General features: G+C 43.6%; 1 protein-coding gene across 1 annotated transcript; it reads right to left on the bottom strand.

Moving 5' to 3' along the window:
• Positions 1–3929: 3929 nt before the first annotated feature.
• Positions 3930–26373, bottom strand: CHPF (chondroitin polymerizing factor). The gene is made up of 4 exons (XM_083357357.1): positions 25558–26373; positions 13415–13979; positions 12381–12563; positions 3930–6108 (listed from the first exon to the last, which is right to left on the bottom strand). The coding sequence occupies exons 1-4, from the start codon at positions 25860–25862 to the stop codon at positions 4843–4845; spliced, it is 2319 nt and encodes a 772-aa protein (XP_083213483.1). The 5' UTR covers positions 25863–26373; the 3' UTR covers positions 3930–4842.

The raw sequence follows: 26373 nt of genomic DNA, 5'->3' as shown, positions 1-26373 counted from the left end.
CTTACAGACTTGGAGAAAAGAAATTCTGCTTAATAATACTGTATTAAAATGATCCTCGTTTTGCAACTGCCTTGAACAGTGACCATTCAGTTATGATGGTGATGAAAAAATAACTATACAATCACTCCTCACATTTACGACTTTTGCAGGTCTGTAAGATAAAGGAAAGCCGAAGTAAGATCCTAAGCACAGTCGTGGTTTCACTTAGTGACAGTTTCTCTTAACAACCAAGTTGCTGAGATGAACCATTACCATTAAAATAGCTTTTATTTTTTTATTGCGTAAGGTTTGATAGGCTGATTAATCTTAGCTCTGTCAATCTTATGCTCAGGTGAGTTGGTTCAGGGATCCATTCTGAAGGCCTGTTAAGAAAAATGACAGCACCAGAGCAGGGATCAATTGCCTCATTATGCAAAGTGCTTTTATAGTACAGAAACCTCAAGCGTTGCTGGAGAATTAACAATGAGTGCTGGACTGACAACTGCAACTGTTGGACTTCTCCATAAGTTTATAGAATTTTATTTGAGCCTTAATCATTTAAAGGATCCCACAAGTCCTTCTCTTGCAGGAATCAAGTTTACAGCCTTCAGCAGATAAGTCGTACATTCATTCCTTAAACCTATCCAGCAAACAGAGGTCACCAGAACATGTTTGTGCTGCCCACTCCCCTTAACAGCTTAGTGTAAATTGAAATGAACATCATTTTTTTAAAAAAATGCATTTAATAAAATTACTAGGTACCATACAAACCTATAGTGGACTTAGTTCTGAGAAATTGCAAATATGCTTTGAACCGCTCCTACACTGTTCTAAGAAAGGCACTTGCTTCAAATACAATTTATGTTCCATTTATACAAGGTTTTCCTTCCTTCACCTGATGGAGGTTGCATAATATGAATCAGTGCTGAGGTGTAGCTATCTGGACACAGGGCCCTTGGGTAGTTCTTCTTCCATATTTATTACAAATGAGTCCAGTGTAAAAATCCAGATTTCAGTTTTCTGCATCAAAATGATCCCACATACATCTTAATTGTGGACATCTTTTAATTATTTCTGTTAACTATCCTCTTATTTTATTTTGTATTGGAGTTTTTTCACTGATAGCGCAGTGGGTAACTCTACTCATAGTCTGGAGTTCAATCCTGATGGGGTCAAAATTGACTCAGCCTTCCATCATTCCACAGTTGGTAAAATGAGGACCCAGATTGTTAGGGGCAATATGTTGACTCTGTAAACCACTCCAGAATGTTATAAAGTACTATGGAGCAGTATATAAGTCTAAGTGCTATTGCTAGCACTGTTGTCAATCTGTATTTTATTTTTAACTACAGATTAATTAAATCTCTGCTGTTATGAACCAGAAATTAATATGAAATATGCCATGCTGGCATCTGCCCTTTTCAAAAGATTCACATAACCGTATGAGATTTAAATGACACAGACAAGTAAACTATTTACACTAGAGTAGAATTGGGGAAACACATAAAAGAAATGAACCAGTTCTCAGGCTAACTTTGTCAACTTGAGCTCACCTGAGCATTTAGTGATGGGTTGCAAATGTCACCATCAATTTAGATTATTCAACTATTACTTAACAGCACTACATTGCTTCTGTCACCCAGACCTCAGTCCCTGGAAAAAGGGGAGATTAAACTTCTTGAGGCTGGATCTACCAACTGATACCTGTTTGAAAAAAACATTGCAAAGGGAACAGTGGTAACTGGATGTTTTCAGCTCTTACCAGCAGTACATAAAATTCGGTACCAAAAATGGCCTGTCTAATTGTGGACTTAAGTGTTTATTTGGGGTAAATCAAAACATGTTCAATACACCATTCTGCTCCTAAAAAAAAGGTGAAAATAGCTCTCAAGTTGAGCTTGACATCCTAGATCAGGGGTGTCAAACTCAATTTCATTGAGGGCCGCATCAGCATTACGGTTGCTCTCAAAGGGCCGGGTGGGCGTGGCTGAGTGGGCGTGGTCAGCTCAATGCTACTCACTCAGCGCAGCTGACTCGAGATACCGGCTAATTTGATGTGGGGGCATCTCATTGCCCCACACGTATCCATATAGTTTCCTAGAAAAGATACAGAAGTGGCTTGCTACAGGTGTCTTTCAGAAAGATCTTTCTTTTGTTGTACTTCCTAGTCTTTCCTTCAACCGTGATATTCCTTGGAAAACTCCAATTTAATACTTGGAGAAGTTGCTTATCCTTAGAACTTCCTTAGAGCATGCTTAGGATCCTTTCAAAGGGGCTTACAGAGCTATTCATGGACTCCTAAAAGAACAAGCTGGGTCTTCATCAATCCAGATAGGATGAATATTGGAAATGAAGCCAGACAAAACAGAAGCATTTTAAATCCTTCTTTATTGGGGTGACAGGATGCCCTTACATTTCCCTATATTAACGAACGAACAGTAAATACGAAAGAAATGTTTATAATGAGCTCTCTAAAATGTTGTCAAGATTGTTAAACAAATAGAGAACTGATCTATTAACGAATCTTGCCTATAAATGAAGAAAGTTCCAATTGTGTCCCAATGACTTTTACATCAACTCTGGCCTTCCACTTTGATTCTGAATTTGATGCAAGATATACACAGATACATTCCACTTGAAAGCAAACAATTGAAATTACTTTGGCTTCATTACAGTGGTCAGCCTTGGTCAATCCCAGAAAGATAACCAGGATTCGACTTGATTGGTATTTGCAAAAGAGACCACCAGAAAATATCAGAACTGTAAACTATATTGGTATAATTTTTTTAAAAAAAAAGTTATCCTGGGAGAAGTCAGTGGCAAACTATTTCATTACTATTAGCATAAAAATGATGTAGACGTCTCTGTGAAGACACCAAGAGTCAAGCCAGGTAAAAAGGAGAGTTTATTCTCTCATATATATTATACAACTTGTTTTTGCTGGCAATGCAGGTTCTTAAATGTGTTCAGAGCATCTGTGGTCATATGGATGAGCTGCGGCTTTCCTTCCAGCAAACAAAATTGTTCCAAGAAAATCTAATTTTGTGTTTTCTACTACACTGAATAGCACTGATATATATATACCGTATATATGCAAGCTCTCAACAGTTATCCCAGATTATGTATAGCTTTAAAACACTGTGTTAAAAGAATCTTGGAACAAGACATCTACAGCAGGAAAGCCACAGCAGCACTCAAAAGAGGCTATGACAAATGTAATCTCTCTTTTTAAACTCCAATATTGTGCACATGTTCCCCAAATCTAAAGTAAGTGTCATACGTTTCTGTGAAATGTGTATGAGGAGAGAAGCTTACAGGAGTGGTGCTTCTAAACTGACATAACACTTTCCTGTTGGGTAACACCGTGATGTTTTGAATGCCTCCTGAGATTCCTGGGTGTTCTTCACGGCAGCATGTCTGAAGGTGGGGCCTGGAAACCCCCCCCTACTTTCCTCTTTGAATATTCTTCCTTCAGCTCCGGTGTTTTCATCTATCTTCCACCCAGCCCTTCATATTCCTGCTATGAGCTTTCTTTCCACCCAGAGGCTCTTTTGGGGACTCACCTCCCCATTTCCACTGAGCTTCCAACTCCATTTTTAGTTTTCTCATTGACTACTCTATCGGTAACTATTCTCCAACAGGAAACCATAGGCTTGGGAGAATATTCTATAAAATTGGAGCTGCGTAGCCCAAGGGTGGCTGCAATTTATAGGCAGCAGTTAGTTTTATCTGTTCTTCCATCCTTTTTAGACATATAGTAAAACCTAAGATGCTAATTTCACAGCTGTTCTTTTCGGGCTCTTTCATTTAAAAGATCCAGCTGCTCTTTTCTAGTTTTAGGGAGCCACACTGATTTCCCAGAAGTTCCATTGTATAAATAGTCCCCATCTGCTCCCCAATCTCTCTCTGCCATATACATAGCCGTAACAGAAAAATGATCAACACACACCTTGCTTTTCACTCCAGTTTATTAAAATGTAAGGGGTTTTTTTGTTTTTTTTAAATCACTGAATCCACGTTAAATATAATCCCACTGGAGAGCCAAGCTCCACCTCCTCCCTCTACTCTGGGCTTGCCAGCTCCCTGATCCAATGCCAGGCTGGCCCACACGTGCCCCTCTGAGTTCTGGGCAAGGGCATCAGGCTGCAAGATAGCAACTACACAAAACTGCAGACAACAGCAGACAACAAAATGGCAGCAGGCCAGGGCAGAAATGGGGTTTGACCCCTCAGAGCCAGAGCCAGCCTGACCTAAGGGGCAGCTGAGCTCTCCTTGCAAAGAGCTGCGATCATTCCCTTTCCCCTTTGATCCTAAGCAGCGGCTAAAGCAGCCCGAGTCATGGTTTCCATGAAGAGTGTCACGGGACAAAATAAAATACGACAGGAATCCCTCAGCCCTCTCACCCACTTAATGAGGAGCTGCAAACCAAAGTCAAGGAGATTGATGTAGTTGCTCCCCAAACTGAGAAATCCTGAGGGGGCTGGCTAGCACTCCATCCCCAGTAGTCCCACAAACCAGGCACCCAGCCTCCTCCACATCAGCACATCCCCATTTTTGCTGATGTTTCCGAAAGCCCTTCTAGCTGTCTTGGCAGCCACCAGGCAGGAACTGGGGCCCTGAGCCATCCTGCCTGCCGGCCCTCATGCCTGGAAGAGAGGTTGAACTTCTCCTCAACAAACAGAGCAAGACAGCCCCGGGGTGGGACCAGACACCGCCCATTCCCATTCTCTTCCACCATCTGTGAAGCCAGCCAGGACCCCCGAGGTTCAGAGCCTAAGCAGTCAGATTCAGCTCTCCTCTGCCATTTCAGGAAGTGACGGTAGGGAAGCGGATGGGCTGAGAGAGGCAGGGGAGAACTTGGCCTCAGGTACTGTTGCCCTGCTCCTGCTCAAAGAGCACCATGGCCAGTTGGGACCGGGAGCCCAGGCCCTCCAAGCTGCTCTGCACGCAACGGTGATACTGTTCCTCACTCAGCCGGGGATTGCAGATCTGGGGCCTGAAGGGCTGCAGGAGGGCGGGCTCGACCGCCCGGAAGACATGCAGGTTGGAATATTTGACAAAAAGGTCATAGATGTCCATGGTCTCCAGGAGATCCTCGTTGTCCTGGGCATCGACTGCCATCCGGGTGCGGGCCGCCATATAGTCAGCATTGTAAAAGCAAGCCTCGTTGAAAACCTCGCGATCAAAATGGCCGGCGTCACGCACTAGATCTAAACCAGAAAGTGGGGGAGGCTGGTTGTGGAAAGCAATTGTGGGGTTGTAGCCCTGAAAATGGATGGGGAAGAAGACCTGCCAGCTGTTGATAGTGTTCATGCGGCACCGGTTGAGGAACTCGGTGGTGACTTCAGTGCTCACCCCGGCCACAAAGAAGAGCGTATCTACAGGATGCTTCTTCGAGATGATGTCCATCACCTTAATCTGGGAGGGCACGTCCGTCTTGACACTAATCCAAGGAATCTTCACCTGAGGGTGGCGCCGCTCGTATTCTGTGATGTGTGCTTTCACGGCCCCAAAAACATCATTCTGAGCCACCTTCTGGGCTTCAAAAGGATCATAGATGAAGAGGAAGGTCAGCACAGCATTCTCGGAATTCTCGAAGGCTGCTGCAGCGTAGACATCAAGGAAATGAGCAGCATAGTCTTTTTCTGAGGCCGTCAGGGGCAAGATGACATTGACACGGCTGGCTTCTGTTACGTAGGGCATGGGGATAATCTCTACCTCACTTAGAGGGCGCAAGAGATGCACACGTTTGGCCAAAGAACGGCTATGCCCCTTCTGGGTCACGACCTCCAACTGCAGATCCAAGGTGTACTCCATGCCCCGGGTAGGATCAAAACGTCGGTAGCCATTCAGTAGCTGCTGCTTGCGCACATGTAGCACCGGCTGGTATCGGCGGTTCAGCTCTTCCACTGCCGCAGCAACCACGTCGGCTACATCCGCTGCATCTGCCCCTTGGAGCTCACACTTGGGGGCCCCATCCACGCAGGAAAAAGCTGCCTCCTCGGTGAAATAATCCCAGTGAAGCACCTCAAAACGGGTCTTTGGCTGGAAAGGTGGAGGAATGCCTATAGGCCATGTGCTACTCAGCTCCCTATCTGCGGAAAGGCTGCTGGTATTCTGGATCTCCAGCTACAAAAACAAGGTAAGAAAATTAAGGTAAGTTCAGAAACATTTGCTTGGCTGAACCCCAAAAGGGCCCTAAGAATTTGACTCGGATATATCCATGCTGATTCCCAGGGACGGTAACAGACCTCACGCTTAACTGATTTGGGTGCTAACCGCTCCCCCAAACTTGTTGCTTCAACATAGAGGAGGGGAAGAAAAGGCTGACAGATGAAGTCTAACCCCAAGTCTACACACTGACTCCAATTCAAATTTCCCAGATTGAAAGCCACTTCCAACAATTCCCTCCCCACACTGGCCATTGAATTTCTCCACTTAATACAGGTAGTAGGAAAGAAGGATCAGAAAACACCTAGGGTTGCAGCCTTATGCTGCTCTGCCACCTGGTGGCAGCGTGTCCACAATCAGAGTTCAATTCTGGGGATCACATTTATCCAATACTTTTTCCCAAGAAGTAAAAGCTGAAGTGTATTTGGGTGGAAACTGGCCACATCATTCATTCACAATAGCCAATACCGGTATATACAGTAAATAATATGCAAATATTATTTATGTATTACATATATATATATATATATAATAAATATGCAAATCTCTCTCTCTCTCTCTCTCTCTCTCTCTCTCTCTCTCTCTCTCTCTCTCTCTCTCTCACACACACACACACACACACACACAATCCTGGAGGCTAAAAAGAAGCCTTAAACCAAATCACTATTTCTAACTCAATGGCCATTAAAACTTCTATTCCTTCTGGAATTGTCTTGACTGAACCTGGAACATTTGCATTCAAAACTAACACAGCACAATTACTGTTTGCTGTTTGTCTGAAAATGTGGTCCAGATTATGTTTCTGCAAGCTGTAATTTCATTCTTAACTTATCCAATGTGTACAATTCCCCCAAACCAACAGCAATGTTGGTCTAGATCAGACATGTCAAACACAAGGCCCGGGGGCCGGATTCGTCCCCCAAAGTGGTTTCAAGTGGCCCTTGAAGCCATCCTGGAAACAGTGAGGGAACAGCCCCCACTGCCTTGGCCCTGGCCCAGAGACCCTCCTTCTGCCAGAGACCCTCAGATCTGTCCCACTCCTGCCCAGTCCCCCATAGGCACCCTTGATGCGAATGAGGTAGAGCTGGCCATGCCCACCTAGTAGGCCATACGCACTCTAGCCATGCCCACCCAGTAGGCCACGCCCACCCAGGCCATACCCACCCGGCCCCTTGAGGGCAACCGCAATGCTGATGCGGCCCTCAATGAAATTGAGTTTGACACCCCTGGTCTAGATGGATATATGCTTCTTGGATCAACATGCATTATTTAAATGCCCCATGACAAAATGTGAGAAGAGGTCATTTGCTTCTCATTCTCTGCGCCTCAATCATGGCTTCACTTAATTCTGCTTCCACGAGCTATTATTTTCTCTGCTTTTATAGCACAGACTACTCTGAGTATGCAAGGGAAAGGCCCATGATACATTCAGCTAGGTGCAATGCTCAAAATAGTTAAGTGTCATATTTTGATATCTTCAAGACAAATGTATAAATTTGATTTTGAATCAACTGGGCAGGTAAGGAAACTACTGAGTAGGGGATTAGGAATCATTTAACCTCCATGAGGCCCAAACGATTCAACCTTCTACCTTCATTATGAAACATCCATCAAAGTCTGCAAAAGCCTATAGCCATCTCCTGCAGTGCAAACAACATTGGAGGCTTTGATTTTTGAGACACCAAGCCTTAAAGGCAAGCCTCCTTTTATAGGTCTTCAATTCCATGGCACTAAAATTCCACTGTCTGGTTTTTATGGTATATTGCCTTTAATTTATGCCACATTAGCTACTGAATGCTTATTACAATTGCATGCACGTGTCAAATTAGTGATTCCTCAAAAATAATTCCAATTTAATCTAGCCCGAGGCTCAGCTCTGCCATCAAAGCTTGCACAACGTATTTGCTTGTATTATTATACAATCCCTCTGGGTGTACATTTCTGTCAAATAGTTGGTCTAGACATAAAAACTCCCTGAACAGACTAGATGCAACATTAGCACCAGAACTTCAAGATCCTTTAATGCTTCAACCTGCCCTCCCCTTCTACTTGCTAACTAGTTAGAAAGAGATCCAGATCTAAAATGGAAGGAGAATGACCCATAAATTATATCTTACTCTGCAACAAGTTAGGAGTGAAATTAGCACAACACTTACCAGAGGGAGTTTACAATGGCATTTTATTACCCTTTGGAAACTATTTTTCGGAATTCAGGGAAAACATCATAGCGTTTGGATTTTAGTTAACTGCCCAATTAATATATTCTAATTATTAAATGTAGCAGATTCGTTTAGTTAGGATCAGACAAAAATAAATAATAGAATCATAGGCTGGGAAGGACTTCAGACCTCTTCTGGTCCACCCCTCTGCTCAAGGCAGGAGACTTGAACCATCCCAGTCAAATGGTTGTCCACTCTATTCTTGAAAACGTCGAGTGATGGACCATCCACAACCCCAGGAGGCAAGCTATTTCATTGATTAATTGGTCTCACTGTCAGAAAATTTCTCCTAAGTTGGATCTCTCTTTGACAAGCTATACATACGTTGTATATAGTATGTTTTAGGTGTGTGTCATGTATGTGTTTCACTTTGAGAGCGGGCAACTAAATTTCATTTTTAATGTCTGCCGTTGTGCCCACAGTAAAAAATGACAATCAAGATTATCTTATCTTCTATCCATTACTTGTTGTCCTGCCCTCTTATGCCTGTAGAATAAGTCCATTCTTTCTTCTTTGCCACAGCTCCACAAGAACGAGAAGATACTTATCATCTCCCTCTAATCCTTCTAACCCAGATGTGTCAAACTCGTGATGTCACGTGACGTATCAGAGCTTTGTCGCCATTGCCAGCAATGGCAATGGGGTCTTCATGACGTGTCTGGCCCGCGGGCCGGCAGTTTGACACCCCTGTTCTAATCCTTCTCTTCCATAGGCTAGACATACCTGGCTTCTCCTATGACTTAGTCTTCAAGCCCTTTGACTGTTTAGAGCAGGGGTAGGCAACCTCAGCTCTTTTATAACTCATGGACTTCAACTCCCAGAATTCCTGAGTCAGCATAGCATAGCTGACTCAGGAATTCTGGGAGCTGAAGTCCATAAGTCATAAAAGAGCCGAGGTTGCCTACCCCTGGTTTAAAGTAAAATAATCTGCCCTTATAGTTTATCTACTCAGATACCAACCAACACTCAGAGATTATTGCACCTTATCTTGCGGACAAACTAACGCCAGCCATGCTTCCTTCACAAGGGGTTTTCAAAGACTTAATTCATCCAAGCGGCAGGCTCTCTTTCTGTTCCCCACTGAGAACAGCCTCCCTAAAAGGATATGCTTTCTTTCTTCCTCTATTTTTAAGGCAGCCGTCTCCTATATTAATTCATGGCAATAGAAAGAAAACCTATAATAGCAAAAAATATTAGTCTAATACTATTAAATGAAATATGATGTATTACAACTGACAATGTCTGGATTCCATATTTTGCACGCATTTGTTCTTGCCTTCATATTTTGCGCGTTTTACATAAACTAAAAGATTAATAGCAGAGTTATGAAGGCCAAAAACTTCTTTGCTTCTAGAATTCACAACTGCAGACTATGAGTCAAGATTAGTTTTAGTAGCCAGCGCTGGGCTCAGCAGTCAAATTAGCAACAACAGACTCCTGTCTGGACTCATCTGGCAGATTTCCTGAAGCGAGCTAACTTCTACATTCTTCTTTTGCCTAATCTGTAATAAGGAAACTGCTATAAGAATGCACAGTAAGATTCAATGGGACAATATAATTATGGGAAAAATTCTAGGACATTTTTATTTTAATTTCCGTATTTTTAAAAGAACTAACATGTCCCTTAATAAAATGTCAGCAAATACATTTAAACTTTCAGAAGCCAACATCAACTGAAAACGTGCATGTTGTTGGTCCATCAACGACCAAAGCTGTTGATTCACTATGTGTCTACCTAGTGGGGGCAGAGGGGAGAAGGTCAAGCCATCTTCTGCCTACTCATTTATCCCTGCAAGTCAACAATAACAACTTTTTCTTTCAATATGAAACTCTAGAAAAAGTTCAGAAAAGAGCAACCAAGATGATTAGGGGACTAGCGGCTAAAACATCTGAAGAACGGTTGCTGGAATTGGGTATGTCTAGTTTAATGAAAAAGGAGGAGGAGGGGTGGCACTGTAGTAGCGTTCCAAGATCTCAGGGATTGCCACAAAGAAGAGGCAGCCAGAGCACCTGAGGGCAGGGCAAGAAGAAACGGACGGAAATTAACCGAGGAGAGAAACCGACCTAGAACTAAGGAGAAATTTCCTGACAGTTAGAACAATTAATCAGTGGAATGACTTCATTCCTCCATAAGTTGTGGGCGCTCCACGACTAGAAGTTTTCAAAGAAGAGACTGAATTGGTGTAGGGTCTGATTTGGTGTAGGGTCTCCTGCTTGAACAGGGGGTTTGACTAGAACAGGAGTTTAGGATTAGGATTTAGGATTTATTAAATTTATATGCCGCCCTTCTCCCTAAGGACTCAGGGCGGCTCACAACAATAAAAATTAAGAGACATAAAATACAAAAATTAAAAAAAGAATTAAACAATGAATATAAGAAATACGGGACAATTTACACAATAAAAACCATGGTCAGTCCAGGCCCGCTTTGTAATAATGCCGCTGGGGGGGGGGGCGAAAGCCCTAATAAGCAGGCATATACATAGAATGAAGGCTATTGCTAAGCACATTGGTTTGTGCTTAAAAATTGTAAGCCGCCCTGAGTCTTCGGAGAAGGGCGGGATATAAATGGGATTAAAATAAATAAATAAATAAATAAATAAATGTCTTCAGGTCACGGCGGAAGGACCGAAGGTCAGGGGCCATCCGCAGCTCCGGAGGCAGTTCATTCCAGAGGGTCGGCGCGCCCGAGAAGGCTCTCCCCCTGGGGGTCGCCAGCCGGCACTGCCTGGCCGACGGCACCCTGAGGAGGCCGACTCTGTGGGAGCGAACCGGGCGATGGGAGGTTGACAATGGCAGCAGGTGGTCTCGCAGGGTTCCCAACTCCTGGCCATGGCCCATTCGGAACTCAGCGGTGCAAGTGGTTGGTGAGCGTGCGCGCAACTGCTCTTGTGTGAACGGCGGGCGCAAATGCAAATGCCTGCCATTCACACAGAACCATCCCCTCCACACTGCCGGGCTGCCAATCCAGAAAGGTTGTGGACCACCGGACCAGAAGACCTCCAAGGCCTCTCTCTCTGTTATTTAGTTAGCGTATCGAATGTATCTTGAGTAGGAGAAAAGGATTTGCAGAGAAGGAAGGCTTCTGTAGGAGAAAGACGAAGCCCCTAAGCAAGCAAGCAAAGCCCATAATTTCCTTCAAAATCTGACCCTTTCTCCCGTATAGCCCGTCTGTAGGAGAAAAAAAGCAACCAGTCAGAATTCAGAGCTCGGCTGGTCACAGGGATCAATTTACCGATCTGCCATTCAAGACTAAAATAATCTCTTAACTGTGTTGCTTAATTGAGTTGAGAACGTAGCACGGGATAAGGAAGGCTGAAAAGCAGGGAGGAAAATATAGATGGCAACGTTCTCTGTTTAGAAAGAACAAGCTTGTCGAATGTGCCTGCTGGAATTCTTTCCAGCCCTTTCACAGCAGCTTCACTGTAGATGTGGAGACAGGAGGAAACGGGTTCAGACCAGACTGAGCAGGCAGGCCTAACTGCCTCTCCCACAAGGTGTTGTGATTCAGGGTCAGCCTGTGGGTTCGGCATTTGGGTCGGACGACTCAGAGGAGGAGGAGGGGGGTGTTGAAGAGCTTGCTGAGGGGATTGGACAGCTTGATGAGAGCCCCCAGCCAGGCCCCTCCCACCTGGTCACGACGCAGACCCAGCTGTGTGAGCCTGACAGCGTGGATGAAGATGACCCACAGCTGGCCCTGTTCAAGGACGCCCGACGCAGGAGGCAGTCAATCAGGAGTAAACAGAGGAAGGCAATGGGGCTCCTCGGAAGGAGGCAGAGAGAAGCCACGCCCTGAACTGTATTTAAGGGGGAATGCGTGGGAGGGCTGGTTTGCTGAAGGCAACCGCTTGAAAAGCTCCTGTTTCTTGGTTCGTGTCTTGTTCTATTTGTTTTTGTAGCAATAAATTTGGCAGGCGTATTCCAGCCTCTTGCCTACTTGTAAAAGGGGTTGTCCCTGCCTTTTCTGCAGGGCCGGTAGCAGGCTGGTACAGAACACAAGGATCACATTACCTGTAGTTGCTGGATCTCTTGATAAGTGCGCTCCAGCTCTACACGAGCAAAGTGTCTGTGCAGCCGATACATCTGAAGAGGGTCCAGCACTGGGTGAACAGTGAATGCAGCACTAAATTGCGGGTCGCTCTCCTTCTCAGGGTCTGTGTTCTTCCCAAGCTCAAAGTAATGGTAGCGTAAGCCCTGGCAGAGAAGAGGGAAAGAAGGACATCAGCCTGGGAATTCAGCCTTTCCGGCAAATATACCCAGAGGCTAATCAGCATCTCTCTCTGATTTGCTAGCAAAATAAAAGACAGCTGAAGAAGATGCTCAGCTTTCAGTTGGAGGGCAGGTATGACCAAGAACGTACTTCACAACATACTATTCTCTCAAGTCAGTCCTGATCTTTGAATAAAAACATTCAGTGGGCAAATCATTCTTGTTCTTTGCTTTTTGCTTATTTCACCGCTCTTCTTGGACTGGAGTCCTTGGTCTGGAGATGGGATGGAAACGGAACAATTTTTTTAAAAAAAGTGTTGTTGTTTTTTAATTTAGTCTCACTGGAAACACAAAGGCAAATGTGCTGATTATTTTAGGTCTCAAGGGCCCCTTACAATGAGACAGCACCAGAATATTGCCTCCTTTTTATCCAGAAAGAAAGGGTTTGCCCATAGTAAAATAGCAGTTAGAGCTACAAAAACAATATTTAAGTAGCATTCCCTCAGTGAAAAGATACCCACAGGAAACATGTTCCACCAAAAGCGTCTCCTGTTTCAAAATCACTTTTTTTAAAACAACAACAACAACCCACTTGTCTCTTTGGTTCTGAAAGCCCAATGAGGTTTAAGGTAACAACTTGAATAGGAGATATCTGATAACTGCATACCACGAATATCAGAATTCTATTCTTTGAACCCTCACGTGATAAAAGCAAAAGGTTTTCCCCTCTTTTCCATTTCTCAAAAATTGCGACCGTGAAGGTATCACACAAGCAAAGCTATCCCCACAGGAGGAGGAAACAAGACACGGCCGCATCAGAGGAAAGAAAGCCTCACCTCCTGCTCTGCCACGCAGTCTACCCCTGTGTAGTCAATGATACAGCGGCCCAGCCATTCATCAGGGCGTGCGCTCAAGATATCATTCCGGCAGTTTTCCAAGTGAGGCTGCAAACGCAGGAGCAAAGCTCGGGAAAGCAGGTAACCAAAGCCACCGTAGCAGTAGTGTCCCTGAGTGTCCCCACCAATGAACTCCTCTGGTCGGCCCATGTAGAGCAGAGTGTCGATGCTGAGGTGAGAGGCCAAGTGGTTCACCCGATGGGCTTCGACGTAAGTATCATCCTGCACCAGGAACACCCAATCAAAGTCTGACAGGTAATGGTCTATCATGTATTTGACAGTCTGGTACATGTTCCATATGGGCCTCTCGTCTCCATGCGTCACCACCGTCATGCCATGGGGCACCTTGCGCCCCCGGGTGCCTGTGAAGTAGATAAGGCGCTCCAGCCGGTGGCCCAGTGTACGATTCACTGCCACTGCCAGCGAGTTCAATGTGTTCTTTGAGGTCAGCACGCCCACAAAGAGACGCTGCCGCATACCCAGCTCTGTGCTGATATATCGGGTCCTTCAGGAGTGGGGAAGAAATGCAGGGGGGGGGGAAATGAAAAGAGAAGAAAACAAGACAGTTAAGACTCCTCTCCTCCAACAATCACACCCTGCCAGTCAAGGGAAGGACATCTCAGCCCTGCGCTTCATAGCAATTGGCCAATCTCTAAAGATGTGTGAAAACAGTTTCATTATCAAAATGTCCCAGTCCTAACATTTGTCGTCCCAATGATATAAGAAGAGATCCAATGTCAAATAGCCCGTTCCTATCTTACCAGCAAGGTCAGAATAGCATTTGGGGGTTGGGATGCTTAAACGACAAAACGGTTTGCTTATTTTACTAATCACCCACGGGATATTTGAAGAATAGGCGCCACCTAGTGGACATTAGGCACTGACAATGGACATATTTGGAGACCTCAAACTCAGTTTTCCCATAAAATCTTCTGTTTTCACCCCTGCCTGCTCATGCACAGAAGGATCTGCATAAGGTAAAAAAAAAACCTGCTGGTTTTGTGCTATAGTTGTAGCATATATTATGCCTGTGAAAATACAGACTCCACGTGGTTGAGGAAAATCATGTTGATCTTCACCCAACCAAGGAAGATGCAAGAGATGATATTTTGGGGGGAGGGGGGTGGACTAATGAGACTTCTGTATTTATATAAAAATCATAGCTCCTATGCCCAAACCATAAAAAAGCAGTTTCCATCTACTGGAACCATGTGCACATTATCTTTTATACAGTATAAGTAAATACGATTTACAGTGAACTGATATTGTGACCTGCTCCTATTCACTTCGCCAGCTAATCAGCCATACCCCTGCTCCATGCTCTCCCGTGTAATTTCTCCTTCCCAACAATGATCATTAGACATATTTACTCGTTATTGCATATACTAGTACTACACACAGGTTCACAGATACCCTGTTATCTTTACTTCTGATGCATTCTATCTTCTTTCTCTTCCCATCATTGCATTTCTGATCTGGAAGTTCCACCCCCCAGGTGGGGAGGAGAGCTTCCTACTTTTGGCTATCCTACTCTGTAAAATGCCATGTACTGCACATTACTGTTGCTTCATCAGTAATAATTCTGTACATTCCATAAGTAGAGAACCAGATTAGAACCTAGGAAACCTCTGCTCCCATCTTAGGCACAAAGTCAACTGGGTGACTTGGGCCAGTCACTCTCTCCCTCAATCCTAGGAAGAGCGCATTTAAAATTTTAATGTATTGCAAAGTATGCAGTTTTCAAATGAGATGCTGTCAGAGAAACCAATGACCAAGGTGATGACCGTAACAGGTTAGAGATTGGAGGGCATTAGGGGTCCCACTGTCTGGGAAGGACTAATAATATCCTGGAAGGTCAAATCAAGTTGGTAAAAGTATGTCAACTCTTTAGCCCTGCTCTTTGGAAAATGATAGAAATAGCCAAGAGTAAATAGACTTGCAGCCTATTTATTTATGTAAACAATTGTGAATCACATACACAATCTGGAACAAGCAGATTGTGGCCACTGGATCCAACTATAATACTGGCAATGAGAGCCCAAAGAAGAAAAAGAAGTTAGGCAAACCTTAGAACATACCAGAGAGCAATTTTATTTCCTCAAAGTTCCTTACTCGTTTCTTATCTTTAAAAAAACTCTCAATTTTCCTTGAGGTTTATTTTTCCACACAATTCTTTCCGCTAAGGAGATGTGATTCTGTTTTCAAGTTCTGGAAGCAGGTTCCATCCAAGACAAACTATCCAGCATAACAGCAACGTCACTGTAATATCTACATACAGTTTCTATAACAAAAAAAATGACTTTGTAAAGTGCCATATAGTTCAGAATCATAAAGTTGGAAGCAGCCATTTAGGCCATCAAATCTAACCCTCCCCAGGGCAGTAATCCAAAACAGAGCATCCCAGAAAGATGGTTATCTAGCTTGTATTCATATTAAGTAAAAAGAAGCCTATTGGTGCTCCAGATAATTGGTAAACTGCTCTTACGATAAGGCGCCTATTTTTAACATTCAATTTCTATAATTTAGATCTACTATTCCACAGCCCACCTTCTGGAATAAGAGAGAGCAACTTCTGATTTTCCCGTAATTCAGATATTTGATGTTTTCTCGAGGCTAAAGGTACCCAGGACCTTTAATCTATTTTCATAGGTCTTAATTTCCAGTCCCCTGATTTATTTCTATCTCTTTGCCTGATTCCTTTTTAAAATGCATAGCGCAGAACTAAACATGGTGTTCAAGATGGATCTAACTAATGCAGAACAGAGCGGCACAATTATGTCCAATAACTTGAAAATTAGATCTCTCTTGGTTCTGGATTATGTCCACAGTATAGGTAAAGGTAAAGGTTCCCCCGCACATGCGTGCTAGTCGTTTCCAACTCTAGGGGCCGGTGCTCATCTCCATTTCAAAGCCAAAGAGCCAGCGCTTGTCCGAGGATGTCTCCGTGGTCATGTGGCTGGCATGACTAGATGCCAAAGGCGCACGGAACAGTTACCTTCCCACCATAGTGCTCCCTATTTTTCTACTTGCATTTTTACGTGCTTTCAAACTGCTAGGTTGGCAGAAGCTGGGATGAGTAACAGGCGCTCACTCTGTTACGCGGCACTCGGGATTCGACCCGCCAAACTGCCAACCTTCTGATTGACAAGCTCAGCGTCCTAACCCACTGAGCCACCGCGTCCCATGTCCACAGTATACCCACATTCAATTAAGAAAGTTACCAATCAAAAATGAGATTTAAACTGGCAAAATTAGTTCTTCAATCCATGCCGAGGTATAATACAGAAATTCTATAATGATAAGTAATAATAAGACCTTTACAGGTCAATTTCTCTATAATCTGCTCTAGAACCTTCCCGAGTATCAATGTCAGACCAACCATCTATATAGTTTGCTAGAACTTTCTTTTCTCCTTTCTGAAGTTAGGGTCTGTATTTCTAGTCATCAGACACTTCCCCAAATCTCAAGGTTGTCTCAGGGACATTATAAAAGGGTTTGGCCTTTCCTCCTTTAGTACTTTTGGAAGAGGTTTACCAGGTTCGGAAGGTTAAAAGTCATTCAAAATCAAGCACTACCGCCTCAGTTTTCTGCTGACGTGAAGCTCTGTCTTGCCCCTTCACCCTGCTTTTTGCATTTTCAAAATGGAGCCCCATTTCTGAGATGACTACTTCTACCATTTCTTGAGTATCTATACGATTTTACCTTCTTCACGAAGTCTTTACCTTTGTTTTGAATGTTATCTATCTATGCCAGTCTTTTTCGTTGTCTTATTCTTACCATTATTCACTCTGGGTGTTCCACTTTCTAAAATAGTTCAACTTCATCCCTCAGTGACCTGGCTTTCATTCTATTTCCTATATGTCCTCCTTTTCATTTTTAGATTTTCAGTCCCACTGGGTTTTTTTTACGTTCTCCATTTTTACCTTAGCTGGAATCGTTTGTAATCTTCAGTGGCCATATTTTATTGGGAAAAATAAAGGACAAACCTGAAAAGGGAGCAAATCTGAAAGAGGCTCATGTTTATAACTTTGCTTTACAAAGGGAAATTCAAGAAAATAAATAAAATTAAATAAATCTAACAGATAACTTTTTGAAATAAAGGACTGTCCTTTACAATGAAGGACATATGGCTACCGCATTCTAATGTCATGTCCTTGGGAATTCCCATCCTGCTTGAGGTCTTTTTCCTATTAGCTTCTCCTCCCAAAGAATCCTATTTATTATTACTCTTAAGTTTATTAAAATCTACCTCTGAAGATATTTGTGTTTGACTAATCTCAGTCTTCTATTTCTCTTATAATCAGGAACTCCAACCTTACACAGTCACTGCCCTCCAGTGTACCTGTTACTTCCATTTCCTCAGCTAAGTCTATTGATTAATATCAAATAGGAACAGCTGATCATTTTGTCTTTCTTCACTCTCTGAGATTATTGTTGGGAAGACAAGTCAGGGATTTCCTTGAAGGACAATGTTTGGCAGAAGTTGTCTCCTGTCAAATGTTGGGAGTAAATGATTACTATGTCAAGGTGATTCTGGTGCCATAATCTCCAGATGAGCTGAATGTAGCAAGAGCAGCAGGAAGGGCATGACAGGAGGAAGAGGGGAGGGTGTTACAATTAGAATTTCGTGGTCCAAGGAATCTGGGCTCCCATCATAATTTCATGTCTGCAATGGCAAGTCTCTTTTTCTCTGGTGAAAAATGACTTTGGCACTGGGTTTGTCAATTTTTTTCCAAATATGTTTACGACTGGTAACTCAAAATTTGTTTAATGCAGACATGTCAAACACAAGGCCCGGGGGCCGGATGCGGCCCGCGAAGTGGTTTCATGCAACCTCCGAAGCCATCCTGGAAACAGTGAGGGAACGGCCCCCTCTGCCTTGGCCCTGGCCCAGGGACCCTCCTTCTGCCGGAGACCCTCAGATCTCTCCCACTCCTGCCCAGTCCCCCATAGGCACCCTTGATGCTAACGATGTAGAGCTGGCCATGCCCACCCAGTAGGCCATACGCACTCTAGCCACGCCCAACCAGTAGGCCACGCCCACCCTGGCCACACCCACTCGGCCCCTTGAGGGCAACCGCAATGCTGATGCGGCCCTCAATGAAATTGAGTTTGACACCCCTGGTTTAATGCAAGGTAGTAAATCCTCAGAACAAAGCTTCGACATTAGGAAAAGCCTATCCTGCATTTTGAAAGATCACTAAACGAAACAATTAGAAAAGTTCATTAGATTTATATATTCAGAATATATATAAATACATAAGTACATAAAAACAGTATGTTATATAAATCAAGCCAATATTAAAATAAATCAAAAGTTATATATTTTCAAATCCCAGTTTTTCTTCAATCCTTTGATAAGGTGAGAGGGCTAATCTTACTAGTCTAATACCATCCATCACAGAATTAAAAGAAGCTTCTTATATGTCTAAACATCTCTAACTATTAAAAGAACTCATCAGTTCTTGCCAAGAGTTCGTTTACTCAAGCACAGAAAGAAAGAAAAAAACCGACAACCAATTCTGTTTATATAATGTAGTTTCTTGTTTTATAAAAGCAGACAGCTCTTCGTTCTGATAAATGTTGACTGTAAATTCTTTGACTTAAAAAATCATGCTGGTTTGTCTTCTTAGTTGTGAGTTGTTAAAATATCAAAAGGCAGAGCAACCTGTCAAGAATTCTATTACACAAATGCGAAAGGAGGGATGAGATGTCTTTCGTGAAGGTAAAAACTGCCACGCTCCGGGGGATTTGATTTCCCATAACAATTTCACTGATCCTCAAAGTAAGAGAAAATACCGTGCAGAGGAGCTGAGTCAGGCGAAAGATGGGTGAAAGCATTTACCTGGCTCCATATTAATACTGCAGTGTTGGAAGACAGATGGCCTTTCTCTACAATTAGCTTCAGAGTTTTCTAATTCAAATGCCGCAGGAAGTCCTTGCTCCCCAGCCACTCCCATCTCTAACCTCACTCACAGTAGACTCATTCAAAGCCTCCACTTCCTGTTCATTACTCTCTCCTGTGGAAACACAACTCATTCAATCTCTCCTTTCTGGACCCCTACTGCTGATCTCACCCAGCAGACAGAAATTGAATTTGGAGCCCTCAGAAGAGAAACTGGATGCAGCAGAGAGCACGGTCCTAAATGTTAAGTTGTTATATATCCTCATACAGATGGCAGAAAAGGAACCAAGATGAAGAATGAAGTTCAGATCATCACTGTCAGAAAGTAAGGAATAAAGAATGCTGTGCACACTGAGGATAGAGAAATGAAGTGCCAATTCTGAATGGGAAGAATATATTAGAAAGGTAAAGAGAGAACACATAATGATGAAGACAAATTCCCAGAAGGTCCCAAGCTAGCAATTGGTAGAATTAACCACCGGTATCTATTAAATATACAGCATCTCTGTAACATTCTCGGAAGAGCAGATGTTTCTATAATTAGAAGAACTGACACTTTACCGAAAGGAAGTAATAAACTAAGCAACAATTAAGGAAACAAAAAGAACATGCAACTGGAGATTAGCAAATCTCTTCGCTTCCTCCATCAGCATTATTCTCGTTCCTGCACCTGTCCTATCCACTCAGGTTCAATTTCTGTAATCCTAAGAGGTGTCTGCCTTTCTCTGGGAAAATTCACTGCCCTGGGTCTTTTGAATCATCCATCACCTTACCCAAGAGAAAACATGTTGCCCGCCACAATGTGGGAATCTCCACTAGAGTGACCTCAACATCATCCAGTTCTCTGGCTGCTACACACAGTGAACAGGAAAGAATCCCTGCAAAAACTAAATGGGGATTGTCTGGACTACGTAGAAGTTGGAGTCTTTAGTTTCATCCTTAAGATACTTATCAAACTTTGGTCTGATGAGCAGGGATACTGCATTAGGTGGTTTCAGGATCCAGCCGACCACCACCCTCCTCAAAGCAAACTCAGGTAAGTGCTGGGAACAAGCCACAACAACCCCATTTACAGATAAGAGGCCTCAATATCTCATCTATGGAAAAGAAAAATTTCCTTCTCCCAACTCTCCGTTATCTCTTTCCTTTCAATTATGCCCAGGTCATTATTGACTATTAGGAAATCATTGCACCCCTTTCTTCCATATTCACACCGTCTTCAAATGAGAGGAAGGGGGGGAAAAAGCAGCGGAGAGATGAGTAGAGGATGCATGCCTCAATGCAGCCATATGCACAATATTACTTTGAACACCAAGTATCCAAGATGATTGCATAGCCCTATCTGGTGACAGCAAGGCATATTTTAGTTTTGCCTTTTGTCTATCTCAATTAGATGTCCACAAGCCAACATGGCACCACACCAAAAGTTATCTTTCTGCACACCCACTCTCCTACAGCTATGGATGCAGAGAGCTTAAGTATGTCTATGTGATCAGCTACTTATCAGCTTGGCTTTTTCCCTCCTGAATTCACAAGGCATATATCACCCCCTCTGCTACTCTGCTGGATACAACAGCAACTAACTTTACACAAGAAGCAATTGAAGCAAGAGGACAATGAGCGCCGTGCATCTAGATACCAACTGTTTGCATCCAAGGATAACTAGGATCTCGGGGATAAACAAACTCCATCCATTTTTTAAGTAGGATGGCAAATCACTAAGAGTCCTCACGCAGTTAGCCCTGTTTTTGGCCAAAGAAGATTGGATAGATTTTTAATTACTTAATGGCCCAAATAAACTATCATCAGCCAGGGAAGCTTTAACGTAACCGTAAATACAGATAGTCCTTGAGTTTCAACAGGTCATTTAGTGACTGTTCAAAGTTACAACAGCACTGAAAAAAAAAGTGATTTGCAACCGTTTTTTACACTTACGACATTTCCATGGTCACAGGATCAAAATTAAAAGAGCCTTGGTGGAGCAGTGGGCTAATGCCTCCTTAAGTAACACCAGCTGCCTGCAATTAGTGCAGGTTCGCATCCCACCAGGCTCAAGGTTGACTCAGCCTTCCATCCTTCCGAGGTAGGTAAAATGAGGACCCAGATTGTTGGGGGCAATTAAGCTGACTTTGTAATAATGCCGCTTGGGGGGGTGTGAAAGCCCTAATAAGCAGGCATATACATAGAATGAAGGCTACTGCTAAGTTTGTAAAGCCGCCCTGAGTCTTTGGAGAAGGGCGGGATATAAATGGAATAAAAATAAAATAAATAAATAAATAAAATTCAAACACTTGGCAACTGAGATATTTATGACCATTGCAGTGTCCCGGGGTCACTTTTTGCAAATTTCTGATGAGTAAAGTCAATGGGAAGCCACAGTCACTTAACAACCGTGTACTAACTTAGCTACAATGTAGTAAGAAAGGTAATAAAACGGGGCAAAATTCACTTAACTGTCTTGCTTAGCAGCAGAAATGTTGGGATCAATTATGGTCATAAACTGAGGACTACCTGTATACATGTTCTCTGATCCCTCCCCCCCACCCCCCAAATCCCATACACACCCTGGCCCTTCATCTGATAGACAACAAATGCAGGAGCAAAGAGCTAGGGGGCTTTTAAGAAATGTAGGCTACTAGAAAAGACTGGAAATCAGTACTTATTTGTGTGCGTGCGTGTGTGTGTGCGCACATAAAAATGGAGGTGCAGTCGTTTCACATTACCTTCAGCAGAGTCTAAGGCTTTGGAAAAATACAATTCCAACTTTTCTGCCTCACAGCAAATTAACTACGAATGGCAGCACAGCCTGATAAAACAGGACCGGATAGTTTGTAAGGACAGAAGAAGCTTCTGTAATGTTTTTATCCAATTTGGGCCAGAAGCTGCAGACCAGAAATGTATCTAAAAATATGCCTCAAATGCATTTTAGCCCTCATTAGTTATGCCTATACATTTATTTTTATTTTTTATTTTTTAATTTTAATCCCATTTATATCCCACCCTTCTCCGAAGACTCAGGGCGGCTTACAATCTAAGAAGCACAAATCAATGTGCTTAGCAATACATACTCGAGGTACAGTGACTGGAGGTGAGCAGCACGGCACAAAAGACGTTTTGTTGGTTTATTCTTCAAGGCGAGCATAGATAAGCGATTCCTGCTCAATAAGCAGTAATTGCTCCAATCACAAGGAATGGCTGGAGGTCTGTCTACCAGAGGAATTCTGTTGGTGGCCTTAGTTTCCCTTTCTACTCCTTGCCACAAAATAGAGGCCTGAGCAGTCACAGGCTTTACAGCCTGTGCAACTGTGACATTTGACACACTCTGCTGCAGGGAAGAGGGGAACTAGAGCATTTCTACATATAAAAAGAAGCGGCATCGGCGGGGGGGGGGGGGGAGGGAGTGCATTTCCTCAGGACAAAGTATTCTTTTTGAGTTGAAATAATTCTTAACCCATCTTTTTTTTTTTCTTCCCAGAGTATTTAAGATAACGACCATATGGATTTGATGATTAGAAAAAACAGTAGATAATAGAAAAGTGAAAAATATAAGGAGCTTAATGTGAAATGACACTTTTGTCTTGCTGTGAAGGAAAGTCAGAAGCCATTTCCAAACATTTCTTTCTCTTTCTTGTTTTGCTCTGCACTTTTGGATGTGTGTGTTCTCTTCTCTTTCTCCTTCCACTCATTTTTCTATCTTAATGATTAGTTCCTGCCAGTTATTTTTCTCATTTACAATGTAACAAAGTTGCATGTCTTAATAAATGAGAGCCTGAAGCACTTCCTTTTGCATGATTTTCAAAATGTGCAAAGCCTCCTCCACACGTTATTTCTACATTCATTGTTTCAAGGATGGGCAGACTTCAGGCTTAAATCTGCTTTTATTTTTACTAACCACACAAATCAACCAACTACTGTAAATCAGGTTGAGGAGATATATAACCTTCACCTCAGTATTTGTTCTGGATAGCAGTATTAAAAGGGTTCAGCCCTTTTACCAATAAAAAGGGCTGAACCCTACTTTGGATGACTTCTTCCCTTTCTGCATTCTTCTGCAGCATAATTTAAGACGAGGGGTCACCTCACTGCTGCTAAAGGAAACAAGGAAACAGAAACTTGTCTGGATCCCCTGCAAATCCCCCAGAAACCTAACAACAGATCCTGATCCACTGTCCACCCTTGCATTAATCTTAAAACAAACTCCACTGTCTGAAAATATTTTGAAGGAGCCCAAAGAGTTGTGTGACTCAGCCCTGTCCTCCAGCCTGCTCAGAATGAGCCAGAGTCACAATACTTAGTTTGTGGGATCAGCTGCCATCAGCGCTCCTTCCTCAGTTCTAGCCCACCTCTTTCTAAAGGAAACTATTTGCACAGAAGGACTTCCTGAACAGTGAGAGTGCAGCCCAAATCTTTCCTGTGGGAGATCAGGTGCAGAGATCCATCAACCTCAAGCCCCACTACCAGAGAACAACTAGGCAAAAACAAAAACAAAACCATATGAACCCATGATTGACAGCCCTGCAATATCATATGGCCCTCAGCCCACTTTTCCTCCCATCTTGGCTATCATTTAAAAAACAAGGCATAAATCCTTCTAAGCTCTAAGTTTCCTTCAACTGTATCGCAGCGGCATAGGAAGCTGCAGCTAAATTATGAATGATTATAAGCACAACAATCCTTCAAGAGGCAAGTTAAGCTATGACACTCACTTGTCCAGGGTGTAAGATGACTAACAGTTTGGATGGCTTTAAAATAAAGTCTCAGCCAAATGCATAAGAGGAAAAGATTACCAATGATTATTAGTCGTGCTGGTTATATATTATGTCTACTGTTGACTAGAGTTTGATTTGCTGCACTGTTTGCTGATTTTGACTTATAAATCTCTAACCACATGGAATCTATGGTTTCCTTTCATATTAGCTTTTGCCCAATTTAAAGTTTTCCACTGAGGCTTAATGGCATATCCCATTATCAAAGGAAACCCAGTCGGTATTTCTATGAAATGGAAACTTTTCTCTAGCAGCATCTCAGTTGTAGAACTCTCTTCTAGAATAAACCAAACTGCCTCCAAGTTGTACTGGAATTTGAGTGGGGGGGTGGTTTGCAGGACATTTATAAATTCTGGTAACTATGGTTCACCTTTAACAGTTTGTTTTTCTCATTATTTTATTTTTTTCCTATTTTCTTAAAAATTTGATTGTACATTGTTCTGAAGGTCCTGGTTGGTAGAAAAAGGCATGCATAATACTGTAAAGAAGAACAAAGTGTTTATTTTCTAAATGCACTTGTGTTATCTAATAAAGCAGTCTGCTGTGGGCCATGAGACCTGGGAACCACAAATACAACTATGTTCTATATAGGCAGACCTTATAAGAAGTTGGACTACAAGGCTCCTTCCAGTCCTATAATTCCCTCTTTTGGGCAGGACAAGAATCAGCTCTTCCAGTTTCAAATCATACTAAGATTTGCATAAGGACATACTGGCTTTGTCGATGGATAGTGCAGCCAATAAGTCACCTGTGGTTTGTAAACCATGTTTATATCATTTATGATTGGCATTATGGTTTTGTGGACACAAACCCCCCTCAAAAGATTAGGCTTTTATTTGAAGGTTGATAACTGTTTGCAGTCATTTTTTGGCATCTTGTAAGTTTGCAAGTCATATGAAGAAGCTTGGTTATCCAAGCTTGTTAGTGACAGCCACTTCCAAATGGAGCCAAGGGATACACACAAGCATACGCATACGTATTTATTTTAAAAACTTAGTCACACTTCAAACCTAAGATTTTACAAAGTGATTTCCAATGCATTAAAATCAGAAGATAAACTCCTAAGCCATCTGCTTTTGGTGGGACGCTAAACGGGCCCTCAAACCTTCATTTCCTTACTACGTACTTCACGGGGCTATTCCGATGTCATATGAAAGCAGTCCTATTGTTTAAATATTGATGCTGGCAGGCCAAGAACTAAACAAGACCCCCACACAGGCCTAAACCAGTTGCTGATCCACATCAGCATTTACAAAAAGGCCACAGGTTGTTCGTAAGGCTCCCTGCACTTGACGCCCAACACAAAGGGTGGCTCAGAGGTTACCCGGAGAAGACATCCCAATCCCCTTTGGAAAACAAGTGTTCTAGAGCCCCTTTCCCCAACCTCTCCAGTTCCCCTTCCCCATAGGTACCTGATGGTTTTTTTGGTCACCTTCCCTGGGTTCAGAGGCTTGTAGGGCAGGACGCGGGGCTCCCAGCTCTGCTCGGGCTCTGTGCCTAGCCCCCCAGAGACCGAATTCGGTTTGCGGGCAGCGTTGCCCTGCCCTCCTTGATGCTGATGCTGCTCCAGGCCCCCTTCACGGAAGCTGCCGTGGCCGGGCCCACACGGCTCCTCCACCCAGGTTACACTGAGCAGGCTAAGCGTGAAACCTAGAGACACCCCAATCACCACGGGCCCCACCGGACGCAGGAGCGAGAGAAGCGAAGAGAAGCGCATGGCGCACGGCTGAAGGGGCTCCAAGACCCGGACCAAACCCGGAGGGGCACCGAGTTAAAAGGAGAGAAAAAAGGGGAGGGCAGCAACCCCCGAAGAAGCGCACTTTCTAAGTAGGGGGGGGTTCAGGGATGGAGAACCAGGGTCCCCCTGCCCAGGGAGATCCCAGGGTCCCTGCCCAGGGAGATCCCAAGGGCCCTCTTTAACCCGCACAGCACTCTTGGAGATCGGGGCAGCGAAGGACCATTCCCACGAGACGGGGAGGGAACCCGGTAGTGGCGCGGGGTCCCGAGCAGAGGGAGGGGCGGCTGCAAGCTAAGTAACGGAGGAGGTGGGCCCGGCCCAATTCCGGAAACCTTTGAAGGAGCAGCGCCTATTGGTCCAGCCGTTCCATGCCGGCCCTGGAGAAGAAGCGGAGAGGGGGAAGGGGGTGTCAGTCCTTCGCCTCTCCTCGCCGAACGGGAGCGGCACGGCGGAGACGTCACTCCCGCTCCTCTCGAAAGAGTCGCCGCTA

Source organism: Vipera ursinii, assembly GCF_947247035.1.
Source record: "Vipera ursinii genome assembly, chromosome: 1".
Taxonomy (NCBI): domain Eukaryota; kingdom Metazoa; phylum Chordata; class Lepidosauria; order Squamata; family Viperidae; genus Vipera; species Vipera ursinii.
The sequence above is the reverse complement of the archived record's forward strand: the minus strand, read 5'-3'. Positions and strand labels throughout refer to the sequence as shown.